The sequence below is a fragment of the Malaclemys terrapin genome, chromosome 2, assembly GCF_027887155.1.
Source record: "Malaclemys terrapin pileata isolate rMalTer1 chromosome 2, rMalTer1.hap1, whole genome shotgun sequence".
Taxonomy (NCBI): Eukaryota; Metazoa; Chordata; order Testudines; family Emydidae; genus Malaclemys; species Malaclemys terrapin.
Genome location: NC_071506.1, coordinates 285,162,044 through 285,187,119, shown reverse-complemented (window position 1 = coordinate 285,187,119; position 25,076 = coordinate 285,162,044). Strand labels below are relative to the sequence as shown.

Genomic DNA, 25,076 nt, shown 5'->3' with positions numbered 1-25,076 from the left:
ACTGCCTCCCCCAGACGGAAATCCATCGGCTGGTGGGGTTTGCTCCAGGTTTATAACGCTCAGGACCCCAGCCCAGGCCATAATCCCTCATGCCTGCTCACAAGTCCCCAGCAAATGTCCCGCGTTCTCTCCGGGGGCTGAAGGGGGGTTTCATACAGGGGATGCCTGAACTTCTAGGCTACAAGGGGAACTCCCCAGGCCGCAGGCCGTGGAGTGGTTCGGATTTACCCAGACAGCAGGTTCTGGCCCGTGGCCTGCCTGACTTACACCCATAACGCAGGTGCAGGGAACTCAAACAAACACCAGGCCCGGGGACCAAGCAGCTTTACAAATCAGTGTTTTAATGCAGCCCCACTGCACCGTGAGCACAGAACACAGGGAAATCAGCACAGCCATGTGCCGCCCGCCCCGGCAGCAGGAAAGGATTTCAAACACCATGCTGTCAACAGGAGGGAGCCCGGGCCACGAAGCGCCTGATTCCAGCCCGGCTCCGCTCCCGACGGCGGCGTCACTCCCGCTTCCAGCCCGGCTCCGCTCCCAACAGCGGCGTCACTCCCGCTTCCAGCCCGGCTCCGCTCCCGATGGTGGCGTCACTCCCGCTTCCAGCCCGGCTCCACTCCCAACAGCGGCGTCACTCCCGCTTTCAGCCCGGCTCCGCTCCCAACGGCGGAGTTACTCTGGATTCCAGCCCGGCTCCGCTCCCAACGGCGGCGTCACTCCCGCTTCCAGCCCGGCTCCGCTCCCAACGGCGGCGTCACTCCGGATTCCAGCCCGGCTCCGCTCCCGACGGCGGAGTCGCTCCCAATATTGCTGGTAAGAGGTCAGAATCAGGCCCCCAGTGCCCCCTGGCTACTGAATAGGGCCACCAAGTTAGAGCAAAGTTGAGACCGACGGGGGAGCCAGCGGGGTTAGCGCTCTCCTGCTCTGCAGCGCAGCCACCGCCCAACACAGAAAAGCAGGCCCCGGTGCAATGCACTGGCAGAGCTGGGGGTGGGGGTGAACTCAAGCGGCAGGTGTGGGTACCGGAAGGTGACTCACCTGTACCCAGACGTCGTTGAGCTGCCCAGTGGGAATAGGCAGAGGGCGTCTTGAAGACGAAGACATTCCAGCTCCAGTAAATTTTGGCTGAGACATGGGCCAGCTAAGGGAACTTAATAAATACGTATCCAGGGAGGCACCTGTCACTTCTGTTCAGCAAACAGGATGATTCATTGGACTGATTAACTCGTAAAATGCTGGGATCGTCCAGGCAACCACTCCAGGGCTGCCTGGCCCGATACACGGCACATCCTCTACCGTAGTCCTGCCTAGCTCCAGTCTGTATTCAGCCTCACTGCTCAGACCTGTGCTTTACACGCAGGACGGTACGCACAGACAGGACAGTTTGGGAACACATTGCATAAACTCTCTGTTGGGAGATCGGCATTTCGGGGCCTGTTGAGATGAGATCAGGGTGAGATTAGGGCGCAGGAACCTTTCACTGCAGGTCTCCAGTTCAAGTCCAGCCCCGCTCGCGCACGGATGGCTGCTGGGAGAGTTGGCGGGTGCAGCTGGGCACGGAGTGGGTGGGTGTCAGCATCACCCAGCCCCATTTAGGGCTCAATCCTGCGGCGCTAAGCGCTCAGACCGCGATCCAGGAAAGCACCGACTTCAGAGGGGTTACCCAGTCCTTAAAGCTAAGCACAAGCTAACATGCTTGGCTGCAGCGGGGCCAGAGTGCACAGCACCTGGCAGGATCGAGCCTTCGGTCCCTTTGTTTGTCGTCTCGGCCGGGTAGGGAGGAAGGAGGCCACTGAGAATGAACTTCCCTCTGTGCTCAGAGATGGTCCCTCCAAGGCAGGGCTCATGCACGTGGGGGGTGGGACTCGTTCCGGGTGCAGAGGGCTCCAAATCTGGTAGCTTCTCCCTGTGCCGAAAAACCAGAAACTCTGCAGAGTGCCGGGAGATGCCTGGGGAGTTGCAGAGGAGAGTAGGGAACTGGGCAGCAAAGCGGAGAGCCGAAGTGATGGGGAATAAGCATATGTCTGTGGGCGGTGGATCCAGCCCGTGGAAGTAGATAAACAAACAGGGGAAAGGACCAGCCCAGAAAGCCCATGACAGCCTTTATCCTCAGCTCCCCCTGGGCGAGGGCAGTGCCCGGGGAGCTGGAAGTCCGCGGCGGTGCCTGTACTCTGACAACGGCCCTGTGAGTGAGATGCACCAGGGAGGTTTCTGCCCCTGCATGCACAGGCCGGGCCCCCGAAGGCTCTTCCCTGGGAAGTTGCTGCCGAGACGTAGCAGCGTGTGCGACTCACCCAGGGTCGGGGGCTGGTTAGAAGCTGGACAGAAAAGACACCGGCTTGAGCAGTGGCGATGGACAGGGGGCAAAAGGGGAATTGTACATTTCTCCCCAGCTGGCCAGGAGCAATTGTCAGGGGGAGCAAAGCAAATCCGAGTGCCTGACCCTAGCCCAGGCCCCCGCCCAGAGCCCCCCCCCGCAGACACGCTGGAATCACACAGCCAAGTGCTGGCATTTAGCTACTGTCCGGGAATCCGGAGAGCTCCAGGCCGGACCTGGGGGGCGCTGTGGTCTCCGGGGCAGAATGGAGACGGACCCTGTGACTCAGGGGGGTGAGCGGAACCAGCAGCTCCAAGTCCCCCCCTCTGTCACTGCCCTTTGGTGACTCTGCTCCCCTGTTCGTCTGCAGCCGGCGTGCGGCCCGGCGGGCTGGGCAGCGGCTCCCAGTGTCCTTGTGCCCGGGCGTGGCAGCAGCCGGAGGGCGGAGCGCCCAAGTGGAGCTCCGCCGCCCGCCACAGCCTCCTGACGGCCGCGTACCGCGCCCCCCTCCTCCGGCGCAGCTTGGGGCAGACGTCCGGGAAGAGGGCGACCCTGGCGCCGCCGCAGGTCAGGGGCTCCGCGCGTTTCCTGACCGCTCGCATGATGGCCAGCTTGTCGGAGAAGCGCAGCAGGCGGAAGACCAGCGCCCGGGGCCGGGAGGCAGGGTCCCAGCGCGCCCCCCCGTGCACACGGCGCGCGCTCTCGATCTCCAGGGGCGGCCAGTCCGCCGGCAGGCGGAGCACCGTGGGCAGGGTCCTCTGCAGGAAGGCGACGGGGTCTCCCCCTTCCGCCCCCTCCGGCAGGCCCGCCAGCCGCAGGCAGTTGCGGCGGGCGCGGTTCTCCAGCACGTGGCAGCGGCTCTCCAGCCACCGGACGGTCTCGCTCAGGCGCTTGTTGCCTTTCTGGAGGACGGCCACCTCGAGAGCCCAGCCCCTCGAGTCCCGCTCCAGCTGGGCCACGCGGCTCCGCATGCTCGACACGTCCCTGTACATGGCCGCGAAATCCTGGGAGACCCGCTCCAGCTTCTCTGAGAGGCCGGCCTCGATCGCGCTCCTCTCCACCCTGAGGTCCCGGGGCGTCCCGCTCTCCCAGCCGCAGCACTCCCAGGGGCATGGTCTCTTGGGACATTCCTCCCACGCGGCATCCGCCTTTTGTCCACCATCCTCACCAGAAGTGCAGGAGCCGGTGCTGGGGGGTCGGGCAGCGTCGGTCCTGGCTACGGTCCAGAGGACAAACATATCAGACCCGGCAACACAAAGCAACGGTCAGCACCACTTCTAGAGCCAATTCCCTAGCACAGTATTAGGCAGGAATCCCCACACCCACCACTGCACTGCAGCCGCCTCTGGAGTGAAAGGTGGCAGCTGATTGTCTTCCAGCCACGCTACCCACCAGCGTAGGCCAGGGAGCTAAGGGCAGGAGATCCCCGTGTGCTGTGGGACCGAGTGTAATTACCCAATTGGCACTGGACCAGGTCCCAGGCTAACACCCCTACTCGTGCACGATTTTAACGCCCACCGATATGTGGCCCCTCGGCCTTACGGCTGATGTGAAAGGTGGGGCTGGGGCGTTGGCTCAGGATGGACTCAGTGGGCAGATCGCCACCTGTTCAGTCACAATTCCTTGGAGGTCTCCCATCCAGTGACTGACCACACCAAACTCGGCTTGGCTTACAAGAGCCAGTGAGACCCCCAGCCCCAGAAGGGAAGAACCTGACCAGACCCCTAAATGCAGGCCTGGTTCCAGCACCCACTAACCCTGCTGGGGGGGCTCAGTACCTTTGAAAATAGACTGGGGGGGCCTAACAAGGAACCTGGTTGGAAGGCGCATGGCAATCAAGGTACCTTCAGTGTATGGTCTCTTAATCCCTGTCCTGGGTCTCCTAGGATGCCTGTGGCCCAGTGCATTGTGGGCAGGCGAGGTACTGCTCGGCGTGTTGGAACGACCGGGCCCGTTTCCATGGGTTCCCTGTGGGCAGGTCGCGGGGCCAGAGCGAGGGGCGTCAGCTGGCATCACTTCTGATTTTACCAACACAAACAAAACCTGCATCAGCTTAAGCTAGGTCCCACCCTCTGCCAAGTGCTACAGACCTGCTGGAGCCTTGGTCCTAAAGGAACCCATTCATCTATTGGCATGTCTAGGGCCCTCGTCACTGGAGTGTCTGGAGGGGAACAGCCCCCGGGAACAGCCCTGCACCTCTCAGGAGGCGGAGATCTAGTGGGTTTCTCTAGCTCTAGTTTCTCTGAGTCTCTGAACACAGGAGAGTAGCAAGCTCAGGACAGCAGGATGGAGGAGCGGTGACGCTCTCTATGGGCCATTAGTCCCCCCGGAAGCTGGGCTCCCAGCCCGGAAATGCAGGTACCCCACGTACTCCAGGAGGACGGGGCACTGGCAGGAATCGTTCCTCTTAAACCTTGGGGTCCTCACCCCCCCAGCTCCCATCGTGCCCGTGGACTGTGGAGCTGAGGACAGAGTTTCTCTGCTGCTTTCCACAACACAAAGGCAGTTTGGACAGGAGGAAAAGGCTCCTGGCTGCTCAGACGGCTGGTTTTCCCCTAGGGGAAATGCTTGTCCTGACTTCGGGGCGGGGGTGGGGGATCTCACTGCAGGGGAAATGGCGTTATCTGGCCAAAGGAGCTTAGATTACCGGCTCTGGGCAGGGACCCTCTTTGCTCTGTGTCTGTCCAGCGCCTGGCACAACGGGGGCCTGGTCTGTGAGTGGGGGTCCCAGGCCCTAGGGTAATACGGATCATTAATAATAATCATCGATAATAATGCCGCATTTGTCAGTTCCCAGGAACGCCCTCCCGAAGGTCCCGTTTTCCTTGGTACGTGAACATTTGCCGCGTGAAATCCAAGAGGCTAAGCGGGACAACACTGGGCAGAGCTATCAGTGCTGGGCGGGCCAGGGGACCGGTCAATGGAGCGCTCCTGTCTGTAAGTCTCATACACATGGCAAGCCGGCAGCATGGGACTCTCTGGACCACGCAGTCCCACAGCCAGAATCTCCGCGGGTTCGCTGATTGGCCCCTGCAGTGCGGATCACATGCCCGCTGGCTGGCTCACCTTCTCTGTGCAGCCTGCAAAGCCCTGGCTGTGGACCCCTCTGCCCCCCGGCCCTGCGGGGGCTGCTGCTGGAGGACATGCCGAGGGGGGTGCTGGCCCAGCTACATTGGCTCACAGGCACTGCGCTCCAGCAAGTCTCCAGGCCTGGGAGATGGGCAGTCTCGGCCGTACTGTCTGTTTTAAACCAAGAAATCCAGGTCAGCTACAGGACAGGCCCCGCTACACTATCGCCATGGAAACTGACCGGGGGTCAGGGCTGGCTCCCAGCACCAGCAAACCAAGCCGGTGCTTGGGGCGGCACGTTTTCAGGGGCGGCATTCCAGCCAGCCTCTTTCTTTTTTTTTTTTTTTTTTTTTGGCACTTGGGCGGCAAAAGCCTAGAGCCGGCCCTGGCAGCAGCAGCGCGGCCTGCACCGGGGGCGCCCTGGGGCCGCTGTGGTTTGCGTCGGGGAGCAGCGCCCGCACCTTATGGCCGGGCGGGCTCTGAGCGCGGGACACTCGGGCTGGGGGCTGTCCCTCGGCACACACGGAGCCGCCTGCAGGTGCCGCAGGGCGGCCGCCCCCCAGCGCTGCAGCCGGGGCTGGGCGAAGCGGCCCGAGCTGTCCGGGGGCTGTGGCAGGGCAGCCAGGAGCAGAAGCAGCAGCGGGGCCATAGAGGGCGGGGTGCTGCCGTGCGGGGCCCGCGTCCCGCTCTCCGGGGCTCCACTCCCTCTGGGGCTACCCTGCCCCAGCTCCTCAGCCCCCTGCTGGGGCGGTCCCCTGGCTCTGTCCTCCCCGGTCCCGGCCGGTCCTGGAGACGGGAGCCCCGGCTGGAGAGACCCTGGGCTGAGGTGCAGCCCAGGAGCCCCGCTGCTTACCCTGACCCTGCCAGCGCTGGACCGGCTGGAGGCGAGGGGGGAATGGGCGGAGTTGGCGCTGGTTCGGGGAAGCCCAGCGCTGGGGCGGCGGGGGTGGGGTGGGAGAGCCCAGGGTTGGGGCAGCAGGGGGTGTGGGTGGGGTGGGGGAGAGAGCCCAGGGTTGGGGCGGCAGGGGGTGTGGGTGGGGTGGGGTGGGGAGAGCCCAGGGTTGGGGCGGCAGGGGGTGCGGGTGCGGGGGGGAGAGCCCAGGGTTGGGGCGGCAGGGGGTGCGGGTGGGGGGGGGAGAGCCCAGGGTTGGGGCGGCAGGGGGTGCGGGGGGGGGAGAGCCCAGGATTGGGGCGGCAGGAGGTGCGGGGGGTGGGTGGGGAGGAAAGCCCAGGGCTGGGGTGGGGGGCAGCCAAAAATGTTTTGCTTGGGGTGGCAAAAAACCTAGAGCTGGCCCTGCCGGGGGTTCCCGATCCTCACTTGGGATGGAATCCTCAACCCACTCGTACACTCGCTTGGACACACGCTGATTTTACAGAGGCAGGGACCCCGTAGGTACATTCATAGCCCACGCACCCCGAGGGCCAGGGCCAGAGCAGAGTCAATGGGGCTGCACCCCAGCCTCCCCCCCGAGTCCTGCCCCCCCCATGTGACTGCGTGCTCCCCAGCCTCCTCCCAGTGGGGCTGCACATCCTCTGGCCTCCTCCCTCACTAGCCCCCTTGTCTCACGGGAACACTTTCCTCTCCCGTATGTCCCCAGCCGAGAGGTACAACCAAAGCCCTTGGTGTCTAGAATCTGCTGTGGTGGCAGATGTGGTTTTTCTCCCTCGCCGAGTGATACATCCGACAACAGTGCAGGGGGCTGGACGAGGCAACCGCCTGGTCCTACGAGTCTAGGAGTGTCTCCGCTGAGCCGACAAGCCTTGGGCCCGGCCTGCAGACCAAGCCCTAATCCAGACCACGCCGCATGTGCATTCGAGCACCCGCAGAACCTCGATTTCAGGGAAGGAAACCAGCCCCCGGCAAGCCACGTGCCCCGGGCTTATTCTCAAGCTTCTCAGACCCTCTGGACCAGCCAGGCCTTGCAGTGCTGCAGCCTAAGAGGTGTTAAAGCCAGGAACTCCATTGCTCACCTTCCCCAGACAGCTTCCTCCCCCTGCTCTCTGCTCTGTGCTGCGTCACGTCTCCCTGCGCAGCGCGGGCAGGCGGCGAGGAAGGCGTTGCTCTGTCGGCAGTGATCTCTTTCACACAGTTCAGCCTGGGGCAGGGCGAGCTCCCCGCCGCCACTTCTGCCAACACAGAAATATCCAAGTCTGCTGCCCGCTCCTGGCCCCGAGCCATAGGGCAGCTCTCTCTGCCCCTCAACAACATCAAGACCAAGCTGGGTTGTGGCCCAGGTCCCACGTCCATTGCCTATGTTCTGCCCGAGCTGTTCTGCACTAGATAAGTTCATGGAGGATGGGTCCATCAATGGCTATTAGCCAGGATGGGCAGGATGGTGTCCCTAGCCTCTGTTTGCCAGAAGCTGAGAATGGGCGACAGGGGATGGATCACTTGATGATTCCCTGTTCTGTTCATTCCCTCTGGGGCACCTGGCACTGGCCACTGTCAGTAGACAGGATAATGGGGCTAGATGGACCTTTGGTCTGACCCAGTCTGGCCATTCTGATGTGCTGTTCCACCGTCCCGGGAGAGGCGGGAAGCGTGGGCGTTGCCATGCAGAAGCACGCTCGTTATAATCTAAGCGGGGAGCGGTGCTTTCTGCTGAGTGCGGTGCACAGATACACAGGAGCGGCTCTAGGGGCTACACGCTGGTACCTTACTCTCCCTGTCCTTGGGGGTTTAGATTCCCTGGTTACCCCAGAATGAACGGCACCAGCTTGCAGATGACGCCCCAGTCTCGGGGCTGAGGACCTGCCTCTCCCGCTGCCTTCCATGCAAGAGGCAGACGCTCAGCCCCTCCTGAGGCTGGTCTGCACTAGACTTTTGTACCTTGAGCTGGTACCTAAACGGGACCTTGGGTTACCCTATGACCCCTTTGGGGATCTCCCAGCACCTGTCCCCCTTCTCCTCAGCCCCCTAACTCCTGTCCCCCTTCTCCTCAGCCCCCTAACTCCTGCGTGCTGGGGTGACAGGCTGGTCACAGGAGTCTCCTTCCGACAGCTCTGCGGGTCACCGACTGCCAGTCCCTCTGCTCTAAGCAAACTGAAAAGCCTCTCAAGGCCCTTTGCTAGAAAGCCGGGTCAGCCGCTCACTGACTCCGTGACCATTCCTGCCTCTCAGACCCGGGGCAGCAGGTTTGATTCTCCTGTCTGGTTCCGCTTTGGCAGACCCCTTCCTATGCCCGCTGGAGATGGGAGACCAGTTGGCCAGCCCCCTGGAGGCCCCAAGCTGGGCGAGGAGAAGCACCTGGCACGACGGGTTGGCAGGCAGATGGTCGCCTGGGGAGGAGGCTCCCAGGGGCTGAGAGCGACTTCCCAAGCGCCAGCGTTTGTGAGCAGGGCTGATCACTGAACGCTTCCCATTCGGTGGGGGCAGCTCCGACTGCAGCCAATGGGAACGGGGTTGCTCCCCCCAGCTGGGCTGCTGTGGGGCTGGATTTCACCAGCAAAGATCCTGCATCATGTGGGAGTGCCAGAGGCGTCCCGTGGCTAGGGCATTAGACTTCGTGCCCCGGTTCAGCCATAGACTCTGTGACCAGTTCCTATCCCTACCGTGGGGAGCTCATCCCTGCCCTGCCCACAGCGGTGCAGGGGGGTAAATGCATTCACAGACTGGGAGGCACCCAGGCACTACCTCCGGTGCTGGGGGCCAGATAAGTACCTGATCTAGACAGAGCCGTAACATCCAAGTTCTCTGCTTACCTCTGCTACCGGAACTCCTCGTGTGCACATCCCATTCCTCCCGCTCTGCGTCTCCCCGAGCGCTGCTGGGAGGGGACTGGGCAGGACGGGATCTGGGCGCTGCTACTTCCTCCAAATAATCCTCCAGGCCTGGGAGGTTTTCCGCTTGCCTTTTATCTGCAGCAGAGAAACCAGACGGGTATAGGCATGAGGCCAGGTCAGTCCTTCCCTCGAGCCCTGGAAAACCAGCCAGGCCTAAGGGTTTGCAGTTCCCCTGCCCGGAGAGGGAGCCGGGAACCAGCCTGGTTCAAGTGAATGCAGTTTAAAATCCCACTGTTCACCTTCAGCCTGAAATCTCGAAATCCCAGCCTCTGGGCTGCTGCATCCCGCTGTGCTGTGGGGAGACGAGCGGCTGGCGTGGCTGGGTCTGGTTCCAGGCAGAGCCTTCAGACAGCGCTGTGGGCCCTGGACACAGGCACTGGCTGTAGCTACAACAAACACAGACAGAGCCAGCATCAGACTCTTGCCAGGTGCTGTTCGTTCCAGACACCGCGGCGTTACAGAGCGTGCCCTGGGGTCGCTAGCATGAGCCGGTTCCGAGACAGGCCCTGGGGAATGGCCTCTCCGCGGCGGGGCCCCGTGGATTCGCCTGGTCTCGGAAGCACGGCTAAGTGCGTATTTCTGACAGGTTATTTGGTGCTGTGCTGGTTTTGGTTCCCGTCTGTCCTGGAGGTCCCTCAGCACCCCCTAGCAATCACAGCCATGTGACTGTTGCATAGAAACCCTGGACACCGAGTCACAGCCCAGGGCTGTCTTGGATCTGCCAGATGCCTGCAGTAAGATCGTCCCGTTCAAGCTAGGTGGTTCGCGTAGGGACCGTTGTTCTGGCCCAGCAGGACTCGTACCCAAACAATCTCCCCTGTTCGCCTCTGAGCTCCACCCGGCAACGTTCGGATGGCTAACCCAGGACACTGCCGCGGCTGGACACCTTGGCCCGACTTTCCGCCCGTGATCTCCAAACCCCGCCTCAGGGCTCCGCTGTGCTACCCCCGCGCGGGGCTGTTACTGGCAGGCCTGCTGGGGCGACGGAGCCTTTCACCGCTAGGCCCATCAGACAGCGCTGCAGGCCGTGGTGCGGGGAGCGCTCTGTGGTGACTTCGGCAAAGCCAGGATCAGCTCAGTGTCCGGTTCCTTCCACCTCCAACGGAGGCTCCATTGCTTCGTTCTTCCCCCTCATTCACAGTTCTGCCCAGCGCCTCGGTTTACCCTGACTCTGGGGGGCAGACACAGGGGGAAGGAAAACTCCACCATCCCCCTCCCTCCATGTGTCCTATTCACTGACTGTCCCGTCCGCACTCCGGAGCTTCCCCTTCTGTACACCCCAGCACTGGGGTCTCTCACACCAGACAAGCAAGGGGCCTTGGGAGAGAGCAGGAAAGGGCACAGCCCCTCCTTTCACATCATGAACCCGATCCTCCGCTTACCTGCACCGGGCCAGTCCCAATGCCCCGTCTCTGGCCTCCTCTGCGCTGTGTCTCCTTGCCGGCTGCCCACCACAGCGGCTGTGGCTGGGCAGCTGGGGGTCTGGGGCCTGGGCACCGAGATCTCCTGCAGGCACTTCTCCAGGCCTCGGAGAGGGGAGTTCTCGGGGCTCAGTTCTGTTTAGACAAAACAGGATCAGCACAGAGCTTGGGCCCCAGAGCTGCTGCTGTCAGTGGTCCCCCACGCTCACCAGGGCTCCTCGGCCCACGGTCCCCCCAACCACCATCGCTCCTCAGCCCACTGGTTCCCTCACCCCACAGTTCCCCCCTCAGCGCAGGGTTACTGCCCCCCATCACCCCCCAATGCCCCCAGGTAACCTGCCAGGACACATAACCCCGTCCCCAGCACAGCAGCTGTAAGAACTGGCTGGCACGGTAACTCTCGCTGCTTTGTGTGAGGCCGGGGAGAGCTCACGGAGCTCACAGGACACCACAAAGCCCCTGGCTCACCTTCAGTGCCCCACCTCCACGTCCCCGGCCCGGCGCCCCACGGGTCCCTCTCCCCGTCGGCACTGCTGCTGGAGGAGTAGCTAGACGGGATGCTGGCATAGCGCGGCCGGCCGGCGGGTATTTCCTTCAAGCAGTTCATCAGTCCGTAGAGGGGGGAGCTCTCCGCACTTGCTGCTGGTTTAACCATACAACCCCCCAGCATCAGGGCCGGCTGGGACGTGTCATGGGCACCTGGGGGATTTCAGGACCCGGCGGCCCAAAACAGTTTTAGATTTAAAAAGAGTGGGATTATGGAGAATTTAAAAAAGGATCAAATCTTAATTCCGCCTTCTTGGTCCCGTTCTTTCCCAGAGGCACATCGAGGAGTCCCACGCAGCTCCCACGTCCCCCCGTGCGCCCCCGCTGCTTGCCCAGCCCCACCCGGGACACTGCCCTGCCGAGCTCCCGCGGCTCCTTGTCTCACCTGCCGCGCATGCTCTCCAGGGCCTCGGCACTGGTCTCCTCTGCTCCACCTCTCCCGGGACTTTGCTGGTGTAGAAGGAACTAGTTGTTGCACTGGAGCCTCTGGGCCTGGTCACGGGTATGTCCTTCAGACAGTTCTCCAGGCCTTGGAGGGGTGGCGTGACCTCGGAGACGGCCCCTGCTTTAACGAGAGGTACGACAGCTCTGTCAGCGGGAGGCTGGGAGCTGCAGCCCTGCTTCCATCCGCCTCGGACACCTGTGACGCCAATGGGCTCTGCTAGCAGCTCCCAGCCCCCGCCAGGCACGCTGAAACCCCCAGCCTTTCCGGCCCTCCAGCGGGAGTGCAGTGTGTTACCATATGGAGCCCCGAAAGGAGCTCCAAGCACAGCCGGGGCCATGGCAAGGAGCCGCGGTGATGGGCTTCCCAGCAAGCCACGTCTCACTGGACTTCAGGGCCTGGGGGACTTTGGGGAGTGGAAATCCGTGGAGAAGCCGCCAGAAAAGTGTGAAAGGACCCACGTGTTGCATGCGCACCGAGGGCCAGATCCCCAGCACAAAGCCACAGGAGTCACTGGGGCTCCGTCGACGTACGCCAGCTGGTATCTGGCCTGAGGGGCCCTAAGAACTAAACCGAAGGCAGCGAGAGGCTAGAAGAGCAGATCTTAAAGTCTGGGAGAAAAGTAAAAAGTATTCCAGAGAAGGAGAGATCAGAGGGTCCAAACCTTCCTTGAGCGCCTGCGGGGTGCTAGATAGGCGGCCGTGCGGCTTACAGGGAACTTAGGAACCGACTCATTCGGGGGTATTAGGTTTTCACTGGCGGCTGACTTACAGTGCTGTCGATACGCCCATAACGTATCATTTCCCCCCAAAGTCGGGCTGAGCTCCACTTCCAGTGGGTCTTGGACTATCCCACAAGGGGCTGCTTCCCCGTCTGAAAATCCTGCCTTAAGACGTGAAATGCTTCCATGAAAACTAGCCCCCTCCCCCCCCCCATGTGATTGCAGGGCTAGTAAAACAGACCGAAGAGCGACCCAGTCAGATGTTACCTTTCAGGTCCGTGCCATGCTCGGTTCCGCAAAGCTGAACCAGGGACACTGAACTCTCTATTTACCTTCTGTTTTCACTCGCCACCCCGCGGTCTCCTGTCTGCCCCGTGGATCCGGTGAGCTGCTCAGAGAGGAGCGGCTGCCTGGGGTATTGGACTGACTACGGCTAGGCACAGGAATGTCCTTCAGGCAGTTCTCCAGGCCTCGCAGCGGTGAATTTTCTGTACTGACGTCTGTTTAAACAACACCAAACCCACGTCAGTGCACGGCCTGCAGCTCTGGGCTGGGTTCCCTCCATCGCTGAATGAGCCTGCGTCCGATGCAATTCACCTCCGCTCTCCTACTGCGATTGGCCAGGCAGACGCTGGGAATGGCTCTGGCTATGAGTTCTAGGTGTCTCACGGGCACTTCGAGGTATTACGCTGGGCTCATCCCTGGAGGAACTCCACTCAGGTCAGAGTTACACCAGGGATAAATAAGAGCCTTTGCAGTGAAGAGACCAAATCGGTCTGGATTCACTTCCATTGCTGCAGGAAGAGCGGCAGGCTGGAAGAAGCGGGTTTACCTACAGCTAGTTCTCGGAAAAGCTTAGGGGAGAATCCTCTGTAGACACCTCTGGCTTCCACCCCACATTGTGTTTGTTTTTAATGGGTTAAAAACCACACACACACACCCCTGTTGTGTTTATAACAGGTTACACGCCATCCCCACGCCTACATAAGGCAAAGCGTGTACCAGAACCACGCGCCACTCAGAACCAAGGTCTGCTTCTGCTCTCATTCGCCCAGGGAGAAGCCAGAAGCCAAAACAGACGTACGCGAGATCAGAATCTGCACGCCGGGAACGCCAGCTCTTTCCCCGGTTATTTCTACTTGTGTGACGCACAGTGAACGGCAGCAGCAGCTCAGGGGCGCAGGGCTGGCGGAATTCACCCCTGGAGCCCACAGGGTTAAGTGGTGCCCAGGCCGTGTGCTGGGACCCTGCCGAGGGGTGAACTCGGCTCACTGCGTGGAAGTGAGCCAGGCTGCACAGGGGTACGGCTAGCACTGGAACAAGATCGCCACGGGGGGTTATTCTGGCCCCGGCTGACCCTCCCTGCCACCTGATCCTTATGGTGGGGACACTGGGTTATGGTGTAAACACTTCACCTGACCTTCTCCAAGCGACCTCCTTGTCCTGACCCCTGGCCTCCTCTGTCCCATGTCTCTCTGCGAGGGGCTGGTCACGGCGATGCTGGCTGGCATGTGGGGGTAGCGGGGTTTATTTACCGGGATGTCCCTCAGGCAGTTCTCCAGACCTCGGAGTGGCGAGGTCTCCGTGCTGATGTCTGTTTAAAGAAAACATCCAAAGGCCAGTATCAGCTGGAGCGACATATCGCTGAGCCCTGTAATACCCACTGGGCCTTAGACCGGCTCGGCCTGGGCAGACACTCGTCCCACGTCCTGCTTTCGAAAAGAAGCGTTCTTCCTTCCGAACCCAGGGACTAGCTGTAGGGGCAGCGCAGGGATAACGTTAACAGTCCGTGTTATACAGGAGGTCGGGCCTGATTATCTAATGGTCCCCAGTGTCTCACTCACCCTTTCCTGCTATTCTGAACACATGACGCTTGTTACCTAGTCTCTGGGATGCAAAGGGACCTCGGCTGTGCCAAGGATCTGGCCCACATACTCTTGATGTACACCAGTGCACACCTTCTTGTCACTGTCTGTAATGGGCCACTCTCTTCCCACTTCCAAAGCTATTTTTCCTCCCGTGGTATCCTGCTGTTCATTGATTTCTCTCGTTAGACTGACCGCACACTTGGTAAAGCAACCCCCATCCTTTCATGTATTTATTTCTGCTCCTGTATTTACCTCATACATCCGATGAAGTGGGTTCTAGCCCACGAAAGCTTATGCCCAAATCAATTGGTTAGTCTCTAAGGTGCCACAAGGACTCCTCGTTGTTTTTACCAGTGTAAACGAGACCCAAAGTGACTTGACCCAGGACACAGACAGCCCGTGCCAGGGCCAGAACCCAGCTCTCCTGGGTTCCACCCCAGTGCCTTCCCCACCACGCCATCCTTCCTCTCCAGGACCCCAAACCGACTCAAAGCCTTAGAGAAACCAGAGCCAAGGAATGCAACACCGCTGGCATAGCCAAGCGAATCAGAGAGTGCCTGCAGAGCCGGGGGGAACCAGGTGGCTGAAAGAAGAGGCACCAGCCCCCTCTGGAGCTGTAGCAAAGGAATGGAGAAGGGAAAGGAGGAGCGACCTGAGCACAGACACCAGACAGCACGGAGAGCTGTGCTAGACACTCAGGAAAAGACAGGAGAGACGAGGAGGAAAAACAAACTCACAGCCTCATGGAAGGCAGAGAGTGCTGATCACAGCACGACCAAGGAGAGAAAAGGAGTCAAACTCTACAGTAAGGTTCCCTGCAGAAATAGCTTATCAAAGGGTTAATAAACAATTGACACAAGTTAATCAATTGTTACAGAGCCCAACAAATTGCTTCTGACTATGGCTTATAACTAAGCTTGGAAGGGTTCGATTTTTGTCAGCAAACGTGCATTTCACCGCACACACACAAACCGACAAAAAATATTTCCATCAATATAGTCATCCAAATGTATATATACGTAGTCTGGCCATGAGTGCAGGGGACTGGACGAGATGACCTCTCGAGGTCCCTTCCAGTCCTATGATTTATGGGCAAAGTAGGAAGATACTGCTTGGGAACTTAGGGTTTAATGTAAGGATAGTTACTGGGTATATTTTGACACATGATGTTGACAGATTGTGTTTTAATGGCTATAAAGCTTTACATTTTTGAAGCTCACAGTCTCCTGTCAGTAAATATTTATTGTCTGACCCCCCCAGTGTCTGACCCCTCTCCCCACCTCACAGTTTTGCGCAACTGATACATTTAAATGTCTGAAAATAGGAAAAAAAATGCTTAAAACTCAATATCAATATTATCTGTCAAAAATATAAAAAAAACCCTGAATTCTACTACGCCTGCTTATAACCATCTATAGCATCTCCTAGTGGTGTGCTGATAAGCATCCGTAACACAGCTTTCTCCTGCTTGTCACATCCATTCATCATTTATTAACCCTTTGAAACCACTTAGAAATGGAATCGTAACGGAAGAGTGACCGAAAAGGATGTTTAAGTGCCGGGCTAGGGTCGGAGATGGGTAAGGCAGAGACCGCTCAGTGACAGGGGCTTGCCTGTGGGCAGCTGGGACCCTCCAGCAAGCCGGGCAGCCGTCGACAAGACCCACGGTGTGACAGCGCGTGTGTTCTTGGGCTCACCGTCTCCACACCAGCTCCGCACCACGCCCGTCGCAGGTCTCCTCGGTGACACATCTGCTCCCGCGTTGCAGGCCAGCACTCGGGGAGCCCAGGATGTACTGACAAGTGTTTCCTGCAGGCAGTTCGCCAGGTCGTGGAGGGGGCTGGTCCCTGGCGTCACCTCTGCTCGAGAAACATGGAGAGACACGCTCCAGCTCAGGGTTAGCGGCTATCTGAGCCGCAGATAGGAACAGTGGACTCTGGCCCATCCCACCCCTTTCTAGGGCCAAGTTCTGGTCCCATATAGTCCGTGGCAGAGACCCATGGACTTCAATTGGGACCGCTGGTTGGAGCACTGTCCTACCTTCAGGGGACGAGTTCCAGAGCCCGGCCTCCCACCCCCTCGGCTCCGGCTCCCGCTCGGCGCCGCTGGTCGAGGCGCTGCAGGTCAGCGGGCTGGGATGCTGGGGGGAGGGTACGGCCACGTCTGTCACACAGCTCAGCAGGCCACGCAGGGGGGAATCCTCCATCGCTGCTTCTGTTTGAACGATAGGAACGATGCCTAGAATAACAGCCCAGTGGCTGTGGCTGGAAGAGGCGTCCCGGCCCTTCTGCGCATGATAAACCCACCCACCCATTCCCCAGCTCCCAGAACTAGACACCCTCCGATCAGACCCCGGGGATTGGGCCAGCGGCGAATTCAACTCGAAATGGACATGACCAGGAATCAGCTGCACTCCGAGGCCCCTCCTCACCACCCCTTGCATCCCGGTGGGATGGGCAGCACGGAAAGGGCTGGGGAGGGAACCAGGGAGGTCCTGGTAAGGACACGCGGATTTCTGCACGTTCCCTAGTATAGTCCCTCCTCTGCAGAGCAGACGGACCAATGCCTGGAGCAACGCCCTGTGTACGGAACGCGTCTGGTACCCAAATAATAGAGATTTTAGGGACTTGAACCCCCAACTCCCCCCCCGCACTGTCCTGTTTCCGAGCAGAGGAGCTGACCCTTCCTGTCTCCGAGGTGTATCCAGCGGGGGCGCCCCCACCACGCATGACGGCTCTCACCTTCGGCAGCCAGGCTCCCAGCTCCTTGCCCTGGCCTCTCCCCCTGGGCTCTCTGCGCGCCGTGGCTGGCGGGCGGGCGGGAGCAACGGGGGCTGGTCACAGCGATGTCCTTCAGGCAGTTCTCCAGGCCGCGCAGCGGGGAGTCCTCCAGCGCCGCCTCTGCTTTAATGGACAATGGAGAGGGCACGGCTTGCAGGTGCAGGACAGGCGGTGTCTGCCCCCAACACAGTCACCCCCAACGTGCTGTACCACTCACTAGCCAGCCCCCCGGACTCCCTCAGCGAGATCCCCCATCCCCACATGGGCAGAGTCCCAGGGGCTGTGCAGGCCCCACCAGCATCCCGGTCTTGACCTGAGATGCGCTTTGAGAGTCCTTTGCTTTATGAGCCTGTGCTGGGGAAAGAATTTGGCTTCTGAGGCTAGCAGCCAGCCGGAGTTACTAGCCACGGCTCTGGTAACACAGGCCAGGGCTGGGGGCGCTTGCTGGGAATACACGCAGAGCTTTTACAGCACTAGCAGGACGCTGCCAGACAGGGTTTATTTCCACTGGCAGAGCTAAACTGTGACAGATGCTTTGCACCAGTGTGTACTGGGGTGTGCACCACTGTGGCTTACCCTCATTTCAAATGCACTGGTGCAAGCCCTGTTTTACACCAGCGCTGCCCAGCGACATTGGTGCAATTATATCAGTGCAAGCCCCCTTGCACAGGGAACGCCTAGGTCTGTGCCAGCGTGTGAATGCGGCGTGGCGACCGCTCCCCAGCACGTGCCCTGGTGGCCACCTGGTCTGCTAACGTCTGCTGGGTTCTCGGCAGGGAACCAGGCCGTCCCGCTCGCAGCGGGTGACTCGCTGGCCGTTCCTCTGCTCCCTCGCCGTGAATCTCATCTCTACCGCAGCCTGAGCCTGTACCCCGGCCCTGGGGACCTGCGCGGTCAGCTCCTGACGTTCTGCAAGCGTTTTTAGCAACAACTAGCCTGGGGGTAAGCGGCCGGTTGTTGCTTCTTAAACCCGCAGGGCCTCAGGTCTGCTGCGCACGTCTCCCTCCCCAGTCTGGAAGCAAAACCCCGTCTCACCTTCCCAAGGACCACGCCAGGGCCCCGGCTCCAGCCCCCTCTGCTCCGCCCCCTGGTGGGCGCTGCTGGTGGAGGGGCTGCAGGCTGGGCGGGCAGGACGACAGGGGCTGGTCACGTCTCTCCAGCAGCTCAGCAGGCCCTGGGCAGGGGAGCTCTCCGCAGCTCCTTCCCTTTTAACAGCTCCTAGGAACAAGTCAGAACTTCAGCTGCTGGGCGGCTGCTGCGCAGCGGGTCCCTTGGCTATGGGGCACGATAGAGACTCGCTGCCCCACTCCTCCGACCTCTGCAGGCGGCAGCCATGTGACTCTCTGCCTCTTCCCACTTCGGGGCCGATACCTTGGTAAAGCATTTCCCCTCAGACAGGTCCCCGGAGGACGGGCTGACCCCGTGTTTGTCTACGTGGCCGGGGATTCTTTACATCAGTCATCAGCGGTATGGCCTGAGGGGCGGATTGGCTCTACTTTCCGGGTATAAATACGATGACCAGGAGGCCTGGACGGGGGCGGCCGCTGGAAGTGATGGATGGCTGACAGGAGAGACAGACCCCAGGATCACAAAGCCATCCACCACCCGGTCATCGCGGCAGAGCCGATCAGCAGTGGGAAGGCTGGGGAGGGAAGGCAGGCCGGGGCACGGCCATCTGTCTGAACCATAGAACGGCATATGGCCCGCGTCCCCTCCGGTGCAATCTCACACAAGGCACGTACACGGGATGGGCTGTGACTTCGATGGCTCACCTTCGCCAAATAGGCTCCTACCCCCGGCCTCTCCTTCCGCCCTGCTAGGGAAGGAGCAGCTGGACGGCCTGGCAGGAGGGCTGGCTTTGCTCACAGGCCTGGCTGATGGGCCGCTCTCCAAGCTGGGGTCCTGTGGATCCTCCGCGGTTACTTCTGTTTTCACTGTATGCAGAACAGCAAAGTCCGGGTCAGCACCTGTGGGGCTGGCTCAGTCCATCCACAAATCTCCTAAAGCCAGCGGAGGGTCTGGCAGACCGAGCACAGGCTGGGCAGGGGAAGCCTGGTTTTTATCCCCAGTTCTGTCAATGACTCGCCCGGGACAGAGATAACGACCCTCCCCACCCCGCAAAGCCCGCCAAGACCTGCTCATGCGACTGCTTCTTGGTGCAAGCGCTCAGCATTATTGTTCCCTGGATGTGGACAGAGGAGTTTTTGAGCCACTCCCCTACGAGAGGCACCTCTCCAAGGTTGTGCAGATATGTGCAAGGCAATGTGGGAAACACAGCTAGACACACTGCGAGGGCCAGTCACCCCGCTCCTGCGTCTCTCGCCAACTGCCCCTCCCTTACAGCGACCGTCAGGCGAGGGGCAGCCACGCACGGGCTGCAAAGAGCTGTTCCCGACTCCAAAGGGGATGCTATCATTTTACACACACTCACCTTCTACAGACGAGCTCCCATCCTCGCTCTCCAGCCTCCTCTGCCCTGGGTCTCCGCGTGTGCTGCCCTTGGCCAATTTGCAGGGCGATGGGTGGGGCTGATGGCGCTTATGAACAATTATTTCCTTCAGACAGTTTAGCAGGCCTTGGAGGGGGCTATTCTCTGCCGTCCCCGCTGTGTGAATATTAAAATAAACACATTATTAACTCAACCCCCTCGCCCTGCACTGAGAAGCCCCGATCAGTCAGAGCTGCAGGGCAGAGGTGGGGGCTCAGAGCCAGCAATCAGGCGCCGGTGCACACTTGCAGATAACATATGGGTGGGAGGGGTTAGTACGGTACCCCAAGGGCTGTAGGAAATGGGACTCTGGGCTGATCAGTGGTTTATGGAACTTAACCCTGAAAACCCAACAGTTGTCTATATTTCCGGAGATTCTCCCCAGACAGCCTGGCTGGTCACGGTGTTACCTCTCTTGTGTGCACTGGCTGAGTTGGTCCTGATCGGGGAGGAAATAAGGGCTTCTCTGGACCTATTTGATTTGGTGTAAGAATCAGTTGTGTTCATATGGGGTTATGCAGTCCTGTCCTCTGATCCCCAGGCGTCCCTCCACTTTCTCTCCAAATCTCTGAGAATTTCAGACCCTCCTGTCAGCTCGCAAGCCCCAGCAACGGAGCGACCGGGTCCTGACAACACACTGAGGTTTTAGGTCAAATCCATCACCGAGACCTAGAGTTTGGCTAATGGCACATCCCTTTGCTGCCAAAACTCCACCCCACACAAATCCTATAATCTTAGACATTTGCAAACCACATCCTCCTTCTGAGGAGAAGGGGCCAATCCGCTGACACTGAGGTCAACTGGCGTCTTTCCATGGACTCTCCCGGGAAACGCGTCAGGCCCTATCCTCTGCCTTACTGAACCGTACCTTCATGAGAACATCTCCAAAGCCCCATCTCCAGCCTCCTGTCTTCCACATCCCCTTGTGCACTGCTGGTAGACGAGCTGCTGGTTGCAGTGCTTGGATAACTGGGCCTCTTTCCAGCGAGGTCCATCAGTCCCTGGATCGGGGAACTCTCTGTCGTGACTTCTGTTTTAACTACAGAAACAAACTCAATTTCAGTCCAAGTCCTGCAGCCGAATGGCTCGGTTCCTTCTCTCCTGAACATGGTCAACACAGCCGACTGGATCAGTGGCTAGACCGTAGACAGGACACATGCTTCTTTCAACTCTCAAGCGTCCACCCAGAAACTAGGTTCATTTTGATTCTAGAATGCCTGAAACCAAGGGAGATCCACAATCACAGAAATCACATGGGCTCAGCGCTTCTTCCCCCTCTGAGACACCTCTCTCCAGTGACCAGTGCGCAGAAGGGGATGCGGTGTAGGAGGACGGAGCGTGGCCATATGGCGGTTAACACGGCAACACGGATTTTGGTACACGCATGTACCTCTCCTCTGCGTGGCAAGAATACTAACCAATGCAGTGACATCCCTGTTGGATGGACCCAGACACTCGAATAACGAATGGCTCTTATCCAGATGGCACCCAAATAATCTGGGCTTAACTGGGCCCCAAATTTAGGCTGTGTAGTTTTGCACCCTGGGGGCCTGATACTATTAATTTACACTGTATAAATCAGGAGTCACTCCACTGAAATTACATCAGTGTAAAACCAGTGTCAGTCAATCCGCCCCAGCTCATTCTCTGATTATACCACACACAGGCAGAAGCAGAGTGTTGGAGCTCTCTGCTCTGCCTAGCCAGATACTGTCTCTTCGTGCATTGAGGTATAAACACATTTTAACCCACCGGCAGCACATAAGCTCTTCACCCCCACCCCCACACTCTTGTGTTCCACGTCTCCTTGTGCGCTGCGGCTCTGTATGTTGGGGTGACGGGGTCTGTGGATGGGAATTTCCTTCAGGCAGTTCAGCAGACCTTGGAGGGGGCCATTCTCTGGAGCCACGTCTGTGTTAATAGTAAGAAAAGAAATAGATCAGCGGGAGATGTGTAGCCATGGCAGCGTAGGGCAGTCGTCAAATCTACAGGAACTTACACTAACCCCCAACACTTCTCTTTTCTCTCTTCACACGCCTGCCAGCAAGACTGGGCTGCACATACAGATCTGTCTATACAAAACTGCCTGTGGAACGAGGCATTCAGATCCGGCGCCCCAGGATGAGTTAGATGGGACCCAACAGATTGTGTCCCGCCCAAATCTGTATCATTCTAAGACCCCCCCACCCCGAGCCACCTCACACACCCGGGACAGCTGGGTGTCACACTCCTACAGCACTATTCTGGGACGTGTCCGCCTGCCAAGGCAGTTTTGGAACCTAGCATAGTCTGACTCCTCTGTGACTCACCTTCTGCAGACAGTCTCCTAAGCAGAGTCCCTTCTGTGCTGCTGGTGGACACGCAGCTGCTCGGGGTGTCGGCATGACGGGGTCTATTGACAGATACTTCCACTAAACAGTTCTCCAGGCCAAGGGGAGGTGGATTCTCTGGAGTTACTTCTGGTTTAACTAGACAGACAAAGCCAGCATCAGCTCAGGGCCTGTTGCTGAGGAGTGGGTTTGTTTTAACCCTATAAAACCACCTGGATCTTTGACAGGGGATATTTAGACCTAGTGTTAAAGAGAAACCTCTCCACTGTCATTGGATGGGCATCCATGAACCACTAATGGCGAGGATGGATGGTCTGGTGGGCAAAAGATTCTGGCCTCGGACTCAGGAGATCTGTACCTATCAACTCCTCTATGTTACTGATGCACTGACCCCTCCTCTGCTCTGCCAGCGAGGCCCGATTTACCATCCTTTAGTCCAGTTTTCCCTCATGCAATTTCCTGATTTCCCCCCTGCCATCCCTGGTGCCCAAAAGGATCTCAGGTAGGTATCCACAAAGCCACTACGTTCTCTGCTTTCAAACTGCACCTTAAAACCAAGCTCAGGGTTCATAAACAAAATAGAACCACGGACTTTCTCCCTGAGGTTGTGTTTGGTATCCCGCTTACCATCAGCATACGCCCTCTCAGAGCCCATCTCAGCTTCACTATCGGCAGCCTCAACGAGCTCCACACTGGCCTTCGAATTCCCAAAGAGAAATTTTGGGATTTCCTTCACCAGCTTCATCAGCGCGCTAAGATGAAGGCTGCCCTGATGCTCTCCTGCTTGAGACACGGAGAAAAACTTACCAGAAGCCCAGTGCGATCGGCACCTGACTTGAGGAAAGAGCAGTTCTTTCCTTCCTTCTTCTTCACCTCTTACCTTCCTCATCCCCTGTGGGGCACCCGTCCTCTTCTGTTTGCCCTGAGTCCCAGAATCCGCCCACATCTGGGTCATCCTCTGGAAAGGCCAGTTCTTCACCTAGAAAGACGTGGGTGCGTGGAATAGTGGATGCCACCATGGGCACCATTTTATCTATTTGGGGGGTTTTCCGTCCACATGGTTCCTATTACCCTTATGAAATGGCTCAGGCTGCAGAACCGGCGGCCTCCCACCACTTCTGTTGGCTGCCGGTGTGGGATTCGCACCAGGGACCATCTTTACTCAGTGGTGGTAGGAGAAAGCGGACCACAGAGGGTCCCGTTCTGTGTGGTACCTCCGGGAGGAGGGGCTGTGCTCGCAGATTCTGGGCTGACAGCTCCCAGTGCAAGTCAGAGCAGCTGTCCTGGGCTGTGGCATGGATCAGACTCCCCCTAACACCATGAGCTCCTCCCTCCCCCAATCTGCCATCTGTGCTGGGGCTTGCAAGAGGCCAGGGTGCCTGCACTGGGGGAATTCTCCCCTGACCCCTGGGCTGCATCACCAGCCCCTAGGCACGGCCAGAGAGATGTATGGGGCCGAGTCAGTTCCTAATAACCTAGTAGCTCTATTGGACCCCATGGGGTTCCCTCTGTGGACAGCGCAAAGGGGCCCCACGAAGGTGGGGGAGGGGAGAAGACAGACCCCCTGGGTCTAGCTTTTACTTTCGGGGGGCTGGGCCCACTGTCAGGTCTCAGCCAGCCCGGTGACGGGTGTGCAGTAGATCCCTTGACACACCAGCCAGCCAGAGGTGTCTACAGTCTACCCACTCCAAGGGCTGGCATTGGGGGCAGTGGCTTAGCATTGGTTACTGAAGGGCTCACTCACCCTCCGAGCTGCTGCTGTCGCTGGTGAGCTCCCGCTCTCCGGAGACGCTGCGGATCTGGCCGCCAGCAGCCTCCCGCTCCGCAGTCAGGGGAAGGAGAGCCAGCGTGGGAACTGGCTGACCTGGTCAGAGAAAACAAGACAGCACAATGAGTCTCGCTCTGGCCAACTACCCCAGGCCAGCCAGAGGCTGGGTGACCAGCAGCCAGTCCGAGCAGGGCCAGCAGCCACCCGGGAGCTCAAAGCCACCCAGCTGGGGACCGGAGCTGCCCTGGGGGCAGAGAAAAGAGGAAGTTGCTGAGTAGAACGGAGCCAAGGCTTCTTTGCACCTCGCCGGCCGTCCATGGAGCTCAGAGCGACTCCCGTCTGGTCTCCCCAGTTCTCTTCTGTCCACCACGGGCAGCAGTCATTCAGCTCGGGCCAGAATCCAGCCCTGTCTGTGCGCATGCCAGGGAACCTGGCTACAGCACAGCCGAGCCCCAGACAGGGCGTTAACACATGGCTGGGTCCTGGTTCGAGGCCCAGTCAGGGTGGGAGCTGACAAACAGGGCGACCTTGCACTTCAGGCAGGAGATGGTGCAAACCTCGGTGTATATTTCTGCCTGGGGTGGGGACATGTGTCCTAGAATCACAGAACCACAGGGTCAGAAGGGACCGCGAGGCTCATCCAGTCTAACCCCTGCCAAGATGCCGGATTTGTTGTGTTTAAACCACCCAAGGCAGACGGCTCCAGCCTCCTATTGAAAACCTCCAGTGAAGGGGCTTCCACAACCTCCCCCGGCGTCGGTTCCTCTGTCCTACTGTTCTTACAGTGAGGCAGTTCTTCCGGAGATTTCATCTGGCTGCTCTGCTGTACTTTGACCCCATCGCCTCTTGTTCTGTGGCGAGTGAGAACTTTTCTCCATCTTTTTTATGGCAGAGTTTCAAGGATCTGAAGACCACTCTCCTGTCCCCCCTTAATCTCGTCTTTTCCAAACTAAACATACCGAGTCCCTTGACTCATAAGCCTGGTGTTCCAGCCCTTTGATCATCTCTGTTGCTTGCCTCTGGATCCTTTCCAGTTTCACTCTGACTTATCTGTGTTCTACATCCTGCAGCTTTAAATGTCAGAATCCCCCCGGCCAGGGAAGAGACAGTCCCCCCTTCCCCCCGGAGAGAGAGATGGTTCTGTGCAGAGGGTGGCGGGAGGGGGTGGGGGGGTGAGATGGCTCTTTCCTGCCGTCAAAGACTTTGTATTTGCTCAATTGCTCATTTGCCTTAGCTGAAATGAAAACCTCCCACTGGAAGTCAGAGCCAGAGGGGTTCCCCGTGAGTGCCCCACAGCCACCTGGTTCGGGATTTAGTTAGAGGGTCACAGTACAGGCTTGGTTTGGTGCAACATTCATTAGTATCTTCAGCAAACCTGGGGCAACTTGTGGGTTTGTATCGCAATAGGTTTGGGCTGAGCTTCGCTTTGCTTTGAAACGCCAGCCCAGCTCGGGGCAGGGGCGGAACCGCCACATGGATCAGAGAGGAAATGAAGGAACCGGATTCTCCTCTCATTCCGGCTTCCGAGCGTTCCCACCATGTG

General features: G+C 59.2%; 1 protein-coding gene across 1 annotated transcript; it reads right to left on the bottom strand.

Moving 5' to 3' along the window:
- Positions 1-321: 321 nt before the first annotated feature.
- LOC128830976 (protein KRBA1-like) lies at positions 322-20,544 on the bottom strand. Its single transcript, XM_054016970.1, has 19 exons — positions 20,304-20,544; positions 19,379-19,552; positions 18,720-18,881; positions 17,983-18,165; positions 16,909-17,067; positions 16,208-16,381; positions 15,781-16,026; positions 13,720-13,893; positions 12,632-12,799; positions 11,522-11,701; positions 11,059-11,289; positions 10,552-10,725; positions 9,409-9,555; positions 9,089-9,244; positions 7,358-7,513; positions 5,384-5,557; positions 4,965-5,051; positions 4,162-4,335; positions 322-3,533 (listed from the first exon to the last, which is right to left on the bottom strand). The coding sequence occupies exons 1-19, from the start codon at positions 20,542-20,544 to the stop codon at positions 2,647-2,649; spliced, it is 4,047 nt and encodes a 1,348-aa protein (XP_053872945.1). The 3' UTR covers positions 322-2,646.
- Between the last annotated feature and the right edge of the window lie 4,532 nt (positions 20,545-25,076).

Bases quoted from the DNA above. Each gene is read 5' to 3' on its own strand.
- LOC128830976 (XM_054016970.1), bottom strand. From the start codon at position 20,544: ATGTTCAGGAGAGAAGGAACCGAGCCATTCGGCTGCAGGACTTGGACT. The intron at 13,894-15,780 runs GCAAGCCCCTGT...TTCTTTAAACAG, and splicing joins AGGGTCCCAGCTGCCCACAG to ACATCAGCACGGAGACCTCG. The intron at 5,052-5,383 runs GTGAGCCAGCCA...GTATTACCCTAG, and splicing joins TTGCAGGCTGCACAGAGAAG to GGCCTGGGACCCCCACTCAC.